Here is an 8,403-nt window from a genome sequence, read left to right as displayed (position 1 = left end):
TGTGTTCTCATTTTTTGTTTGTAACAAATTGTGCTTTGCTTGTAAAAGGAATTCTTGAGAATTATGTGTGAGTGTTTATATCAGAGTATGAAACAATTTGTTTGTCGTCATTTTTGGCTAACATTTGTTCCAATGATTTTGTTTGTTCGATGTTAAACGGATAAATTCACTGTTGGTTTTGAGATTGTCTCTGTTGTTATTTCAAAATAAGAAAGCATTCATAAAATTGACGGTGAATATTCCAACAAAATTTTCATCTGCGGAATATTGGAAAACATTTCATCATTTGAATCAGAATACAGAGTGACATCGTTGAGGTAAGAAGTGATTAATTTGAATTGTGATATAAGTGATTGTCATTTAAATTGTGATCTCATTTTATTCGTAATCTATGCTATTTTTGTTGCATTTTTTTTCTAAATTTGTGTCTATTTTTTATTTTCGAATAATTTAATCAGTTTTTTGAGAATGAACAGAAAAAGACATGGATGACGACGAGCTCGATGATAATCAACCAGAAGAAAGCAAATACGTTGTAATAAAATGTGGACTTCAAACAATCCTGCGACAACAACATGAACGGATTGAAAGAGTTGGAGAAGCTGTGAACAAAATGCTATTCGAGCGCAGTGTTCAAATGACAGAAGTGGAAGCATTGGCATCACTTTTTATTCTTTTAATTTTGAATGAAGCACTTGATAATGACGATCGTGCATTTTTGCAACCACATCCAAGCCTGTTCATTGCCGATTGTTTCAGAGCGGTATTAAACCAACACGTTAACAATATTAATAGTCAATATCGGATATTGCCCGAGTTTCGTTTCATGGTAGAAAGAAACAGTGAAGAACAGTTCCGTTGGCCAGATGATGAAAAGTTGGGAAATGGTTTGAGATATTTTTATAAACAATATATCACAAACATTCAAACCAATACCAACACATGGTGTGAAAAACGACTTGAGAATTTTTTTCGAATGCGTTGTTGGTATCGCAATCGATTCAACAATGGCTCAAGATTTGATAGCATCGACATCAGAAATGCCAAAGAGTTTTCATATCGATTTTAACAAATGGTGATAATGGTAATAATGTGGATCCACAACGCGTTGAAAAATTCAATATTTTAATGAGAGATTTGACTGAAATTGGATGGTCGGGAACAGTGAGTATGAAATTTTTCGCAAAATATCGTTGGTTTGAATCACTGTGGTTGTTCGGTCAAATGCAACGGCAAATAGAAGTGTATCACAGTCATGCCGAACAATCCGAACTTTCAAGAGCCAACAATCAATCGACCACCAAAAATAAGCAGTTTTGCTCTTGTACCATTATGCGACTACCATTTGAAAAACGTGCGATTGGACATTACGGACTTGTATAATAAAATTGTAAACAAGCTTGATTTGGCGCCTTCTTTTCTCAATACGCGGACCAACCGGATGAATAAGAGAAAAGTAGAGTACTACACCCAAACTGATCGATCAGGTCTATGGAATATGTTGTTCGATGTCGATAAAATAAATAAATTGGGCAAATCGAAACCATTCCATCATCAGATTTTGACCGATAGTGTTTCAATATCCATAATGTACAAGAAACCACAGCGACAACAACGACGGGGGCCGGAAAAACTCATTGGCAAGAAATACATCATTGGAATCGATCCGAATGAAAAATCGTGGTTAACTGTAGTGCGTCGCAACATTCAAAAAACACCTGATGAGCCGGCTGTTGAGGTAAGATATTTTGAAATGTAATTTGAAATGGTTTTGAATAGAAACTCATAGTTTTTTGTATCATTTTGCATTTTGAAGGAAAACATTATAATACCAAACCAGCGTTTTCATTGGGAAACTCAGCAGAAAAAACGAGACAAAGAAGCGAAAAAGTTGGCTGGATGGTTTGATATCGAAGAGAAGGAACATCTTAAAACATACCCATATCGTCCACCATCACCACGTAATTCAACATGGAAATCATACATTGAATATCGCATTAAAATGTTACGAAAAGGAATGGTAGCTTATGCGACGCGTGAATATGCACGACTGGATTTGAACCATCACATTCGCTCGACCAGAGTAAATGATCAAATCGCCGTGCGTGCGACAAACAACAAACCGTCGTTGGTTCAATTTGGTGCTTGGGCGATGAAACCCGATCGACCGTTTGGAATAAAAAAGCGTAAAAGATGTCCGGGATCGCGTAAGTTTCGTGTGAGCATTAAGAAACTTGGACATTCAGAAGTTGAAATGCAAGATGAATGGGGAACATCACAAACATGCGCGAATTGTCAGGAACGTTTTCCAAGGCACACAAAAGATGATCGATTTAAAGTGTGCTACGATTGTAGAGCGAAAAAGATTGATGGCCTGCCAGATTCAGTCGCTGGACTGCCAGATATCATTGTGTCAACGGTCAACAGACGTGTTTTGAGAAGAAAACGTGCAATTATTAAGCGACAAATTATCGATGGCAATCGTGAGGCTGTGAACGAAAAACTTCGGACTGGGCGTTTAATGTCAAAGGTTAAAGTTACCTACAAAAATTGGCCATTAAATGTTGATGATGATGATGTTGTTCCACAAACAGTTACTTGGCACCGAGATATTGTTGCAGCAAAATGCATTATGCTCAAAGGTATGAATCAATTGCAAACAGAATATTCATTATTTAATGTATTTGCTTTAAATTACATAGGACTTTGCCGGATCTTTGATGTACCATTGCCAGTTTCATTGTTAAGACCGCCGGACTAAAACAACAATGTCAACTAACAAACATCATCAATTAATCATACATTCAAAAAATTACATAAAATAAAATATTTTAACTATTATAGTTAGCTTAGCTAGACATGAACAGACTATATAAAGTCTTGTGGTCTAGTTGTACAATAGTACAACATTGTACGGAGGGGGAGTGCCCGTAGGTGAGTAAAGTTTTTAATTTAAAAAAAGTATTTTATACCCAGTTCAACTGATACTAATGGTTGTCTTTCCCTTTTTCCATGTTTTCACACCTGAATGTTCCACCATGCCAAACCTATGGAAATGACTGAAACTACACACGAATCTAACCCCGAAATCGACCGTCAATATGTGCTTCATAATGGATGCATTTGCCCTATCAATTGTTTGCTGAGTAGAATAGCTCTCGAAGAAAAGACATAAAATTTATTTATTTTTTTTTACTTTATTGACAAATATAAGACTTGAATACAATTTACATAATGTGTTTGTAGTAATCTATTGAAAATACATCAAAACTGAAATAAAGTAAAAAGGTAATCTTTTCTTTTCTAATCTAAAAAGATTTTTTTACCTTAAGATTATTACATTCTATTTAAAGAAAAATCTTGTCCATTTTAAGGGTAAATCGACATGAAACAATCAAATGCAATTTTTTTACTATTGCAAGAGATTGCTCGACAATACACTATGTCTATAAAATACTTTAATACGAATTAGTGATAGTAAGAAAATCGAATTTGTATACGACTTCATCATAATACTTTGTATGAAAAGAGAATATGAAATATGAACCAAACTTAAATGGTAAAGTAATGTCTAAATAGTGAATCAATTTACAAATGGATGAGTTTCAGTCCATTATTTATGAATGAATTCTCTTTTCGTTAAATGAGTGGGTGATTTTTATTAAATAGATTTTGTTTCACGATTATCTGCATTATGAGATAAATGTCTATTGTCGATTGCTAGAGTATCACTCGCAATCGATAATTGTTCGTGTTAATCCAAAATGACGGCATCGTCATCGTCAATGATTTCATTGATCTCGGTCTGTTGATTTTCAATGCGTATTCGCTTCGCTGATGGTGCACTACCATTTAGAGTGATTCTTTTTGTAGCATAGTCAGGTAGTAGTTTTATCAGTTGTTCTTCAAAGAATTTTTCCAAATATTTCGCATTTTTGTAAATCTTCGAATCCTCCTAAAGAAATAACAATTTTTGTGAGTTAATTCTTTCAATTACATTTTTTGATCTTAATTCCATCTTACCCGATAGAACAAATAAACATTGCTGAAAAGTAGCCGCACGTCATCAATAAAGGATGTAACATCACGATAGCGATCAGGATTAATCGGATCCAACTTGCTGCGAATAATATCTAGTGTAATTGCGCTACAAACAGAAATAAGATGACATTAGAGTTAAAATGATGCAAATGAAATGAAAGACTCGTTCCAATAGTACGCAAGTGGACGAAATGACAATATTTTATACATGCTTCAAAAAAAAAATTATCAATTCGGTTAGTATAACATTAATAGAGCTATAAAGAAAAACAAATGTTAAATGTTATTTAATTGTCTTTATAAGATTATTTAGTCTCATATGAGTCAATATCTTATAGAAGTTCAAAGATGTTAAGTAGTAATGTCTGATGATAAGGTTAATGGGTGGAGATAGTTGTGCTTATTTTTACTATTTGTATATACATACTTTTTGATAATCTCGTAGTATGCTGTATTTGATTCGGGTTCTAAATCCCGAAACATGGAACTATGATCATTTTGACAATACAATTCAAGTAGAATACGTTGTATTCGTTTATGTTCAGCGGGACTAACGCCTGCCGTTCGTTTATCACCAATAACCGGCTCTGTAATATTACAATTGATTTTATATGACGTATTTTCATCAACTCTAACGGTTATTGTATACGGTTTTGATCGTTCACCTAATGGCATATCGTTGAAATTGTAACATAACATGCATTGCCACGGTTCGTTTTCGTCGGGGAACGGATTGATAATCGGGATGTGACAATGTTGATGGAATACTTTTGGACATTTGTCACAGCACATAAGTTCGCCACCATCTGAACAAACCGCGCACCAATCCTCATTTGGATCATCTTTGCTGAGTAATTTTTCGCCTGCAAAAGAAAAACATTGAAATTATTATTTGACATTTGCCGACATTCAGTAAATAAGTGTTCAACAAAACGTTTCTTGCCTATAGTCTTACCATCAGTTGGAAGTACACAGTCACTTGAACTGACTTGGGGTGATGTTGTTTTGCCACGTTGACCCTCGGGTAGTACTTGAACTCCGTTTGAATCCAACTTGGCAATTGTTGCCATTAAATCATTTATGTTATCAGCACCAATCTTATCCAATGTGTCGTTGTAATCTTTTGAGCTCTGGAAAACCAAATAAAAATATTAAATTTCCAACCCTTGGCATACACTCCAATTGAATGTCGACTTTTCTACTCTACTCAATGTTCTACTTTCGATAACTAAGATACGATTTTTTTCACAGCGTCATATAGAAGTGGGTTTTTCTAAATCTTTTTTTTTTTGTTTTTTTTTTTTAAGTAGTAGCATGCAATAGAGATGATACTTCCAAATTCATGCATTTGGATTTTTCTATATTTGAATGTTTTTTTTAGTTGATCTTACGTCATTCGTGATTGGGCTAGGAGTTTTCGGCACTGTCGACGTCACCGTTGATGGTACTGGTATTGTCGTTTGGCTTTGTAATGGTGGTGGTGGCGGCGTTGGTTGTTGTGGTTGCTTCAGCGTATTTTGTGGTTTTAGTGAGATTTTGAAAGAGTTTTCATTTAAACGACCATTCGTACAAAATTGCATTGCCAATGGATTCTGGCTTTGTTGATTATTAGTAGCTGTCCCTGTTATTGATTAAAAAAAATTATATGAATGAATAGAGATTTCTTGTAACCTTTATGTGTTTTGCATACCATTTGACGATCGACCTGATTGTGGTATATGCCAAGACGATCCAGATGATGTACAATTTGCAACCGGATTTAATACGGGCGGGGGTGGATTACTGGGCGGAAAATTCATTTGTTGCCCAAGAAATAAATCGTTCTGCAAAAAATAAAAAATACCAATTGAAGTAAACACGAAATGGATATGATATCATTGTATGACTTACATTTTGCATAAGTGGACGTTGGTTGATTTGGTTTGCCAGCGTTGGCATACTTTGTTGTGAATAACCGGGAGGCATTGCTGAGCGATTTTGTTGTGCTTGTATCATTGGGTGTTTATTCATTTGTAGGCGAATATCTTGCATTTGGTGTTGTTGCTGATGCTGCTGCTGCTGCTGTTGTTGTTGTTGCTGTTGCTGCTGCTGTTGTTGTTGTTGTTGTTGTTGTCGTCTTTGGGCGAGTTGTTGGGCAAGCTGTTGTGCACTGTTCAAATTGCTGTTGTTCATATTGTTGTTAAAATGTCCCATTTGCATGCCCTGTGCCGGTAATCCTTGTTGCGGCATTTGTTGACCAAACAACGGATTAAAATCGGTTGCCATTTGTCCAACTGATGCATTTGGTCCTCCTTGGGTTAAGAGACCGCGTAAGCTTAGTTCTGATTTTCATTTCAATTTATAACAATATGGTTTTTTTTTGGTTTGGTTTCAAAGTGTTGTGTTTAGTAGTTTACGGAAATGGTAATTGATTCAAGAATTGTATTAGTATACAGAAAAAAGCTAGTTAACAGGTAATTAACTTAAGATGGCATATAAAAACATAGCATAGAAAAATGAAAAGAGAATTGAGAGTTTTTCTTTATATTCATAACTTACCCATATTTTGGGGATGCGTTGATGAGCTCACATGAGGTGTCATTTGACGAAATTGTGCCGGCCTTGGTCCCATATTTGGAAAACGTCCTAATTTCAGACAAGAAAACAAACATTTAATCAAAAAAAAATGAACAGTAATAAATAGCATTGCCAAAATGTTTACCATAACCAGGAACATCCTGGCCTGGGAATGACCGTGACATATTGCAAGCTTGTTGCTGTTGTTGGGACGGTAGTGGTGGCTGCTGTTGCTGTTGTTGTTGCGGAAAGTTCGGTTGTTGTTGCTGCTGCTGCTGCTGTTGTTGTTGTTGTTGTTGTTGCTGTTGTTGTTGCATGGGCGGAGTATTTGCGCTGTATAAATTATTACGCATATTTATACCCGAAATTTGAGGTGAACGAGAAGGTGGCGGCATATTAGAGCGATGTGCAGGCATTGGTTGTTGCATTTGCGTTTGTGCACCACCAATTAGTGCTGAATTCAGTGGTGCTTGAATTGGATTAACATTTGATGGTGATGGTGGTTGTGCCAACTGGTTGTGTGATGGTGGCTGTAATGGTTGACGCGCAGCATTCGGAACTGGTGACACAACCGATGGATACTGTTTTCCATCGACAATGATTGTGCCCAGCTTTTGTATCACTTGTTGCAATTCTTGCACTTGGTTCATTTGAACTTGAATTCGAACGGGAATTTCGGGATTTGGAATGTCGGCCCGTTGACTTTTCACTTTTTGTAAGTGTGAAGTTAATGTTTTTTTGCTGAATAAAACCGCACTGTCACTCCCTTTGTCCAATGCAAATTTTACAAAACCAATACAATGATCCGTATGATTCGATAATGATTGCAATGCTTCTTTTTTTTCATTTAATACTTTCAATTTGCCATCACATACTTCACTCAAACGCGTTACAAGTTGCTTTCCTCGCATATTCACCGTATTCGTTATGCGAACAACCATATTTGTGATTTCGGTGACCAATTCCTTTTTCTTATCAGCTATTAATTTTTGACGCTCATCAATTACCTATGAATTTTGGAAAAACCTCATGACTCATCGGAAATGGAATTTAACAAAATTCAAGTATTTACCGTCATTGCGCTGTTCAACAGAACACGCTTATATGTGATTTCATTTAATAAGACATCTAGCGCGGTACGTGTATCTGTTGCAATTTCGTTGGCGAATTTATATTTGTGATCTCTGTGGTCGACTAATTGGCAATCGCGACACGTTAATCTGTCACAAGTTTCACAGAAAAGTGACAATTTTTCCTGAAAAACGGAAACAATAATGAAATTTGGAAATGATTTAACATTTGTGCAGATAACAAAAAATCTTCAATGGTTACCTGTGGATGAACGTGACACATGAGCATTTTTTCATCATTCGTCGTCGTTTGATTATCGATTAATGCTTCCTCTTTCGTTTTAATTGTGTGATCCTTTGTTATTTTCAAGCGTTGATGCGCCTGAACACAACTATCGCAAATGTACTCAGCACATTCGACACACCATGATGTAGCCGGTGCATCATCGGTGCAACTACTGCATTTTATTGTCTATAAATTAAAATTCGTCAAGATTTTTGAATTTTGCACTTTGAAATTTGGAATAAAATAAAAAAGAAATGATTTAATTTACCTTTGCATCGACATCGGACGATGCTTGTGTTTCTTCAGAATTTGCTTCTAACAATTCAATTAAAAATTGATCCAGTATAACAGCATCTTTGTGGGTACGTGTTTTACATTCCTGAAAAGAATTATTTAATATTAGATCAAATTATTATAAATCTTACATTGAATGATAATTTTATAGCTGAG

At 35.5% G+C, this 8,403-nt stretch overlaps 2 protein-coding genes and 1 long non-coding RNA gene across 3 annotated transcripts; 1 reads left to right on the top strand and 2 right to left on the bottom strand.

The window, feature by feature from the left end:
- The first annotated feature begins 2,115 nt into the window (after window positions 1-2,115).
- Window positions 2,116-3,080, top strand: LOC116350080. Its single transcript, XM_031781804.1, has 2 exons — window positions 2,116-2,642; window positions 2,703-3,080. The coding sequence occupies exons 1-2, from the start codon at window positions 2,153-2,155 to the stop codon at window positions 2,759-2,761; spliced, it is 549 nt and encodes a 182-aa protein (XP_031637664.1). The 5' UTR covers window positions 2,116-2,152; the 3' UTR covers window positions 2,762-3,080.
- On the bottom strand, window positions 2,659-3,083 carry LOC116350081. Its single transcript, XR_004201987.1, has 2 exons — window positions 2,973-3,083; window positions 2,659-2,775 (listed from the first exon to the last, which is right to left on the bottom strand). It is a non-coding gene; the product is annotated as an uncharacterized LOC116350081 (long non-coding RNA).
- A 273-nt stretch (window positions 3,084-3,356) lies between these two features.
- On the bottom strand, window positions 3,357-8,335 carry LOC116350079 (E3 ubiquitin-protein ligase TRIM33-like; the record flags this gene model as incomplete). The annotated part of the gene is made up of 13 exons (XM_031781803.1): window positions 3,357-3,955; window positions 4,024-4,147; window positions 4,469-4,628; window positions 4,707-4,904; window positions 4,997-5,171; window positions 5,433-5,662; window positions 5,732-5,864; window positions 5,932-6,362; window positions 6,580-6,666; window positions 6,743-7,604; window positions 7,670-7,852; window positions 7,930-8,139; window positions 8,222-8,335. Coding segments are annotated over 13 exons (3,108 nt in total), but the record flags the coding sequence as incomplete, so codon positions are not given.
- Window positions 8,336-8,403: the final 68 nt, after the last annotated feature.

The sequence above is a fragment of the Contarinia nasturtii genome, unplaced genomic scaffold, assembly GCF_009176525.2.
Source record: "Contarinia nasturtii isolate CC-2019 unplaced genomic scaffold, AAFC_CNas_1.1 Cnas_scaffold_3510, whole genome shotgun sequence".
In the NCBI taxonomy this organism is placed as follows: domain Eukaryota; kingdom Metazoa; phylum Arthropoda; class Insecta; order Diptera; family Cecidomyiidae; genus Contarinia; species Contarinia nasturtii.
This window is presented reverse-complemented; position numbering and strand designations above follow the sequence as displayed.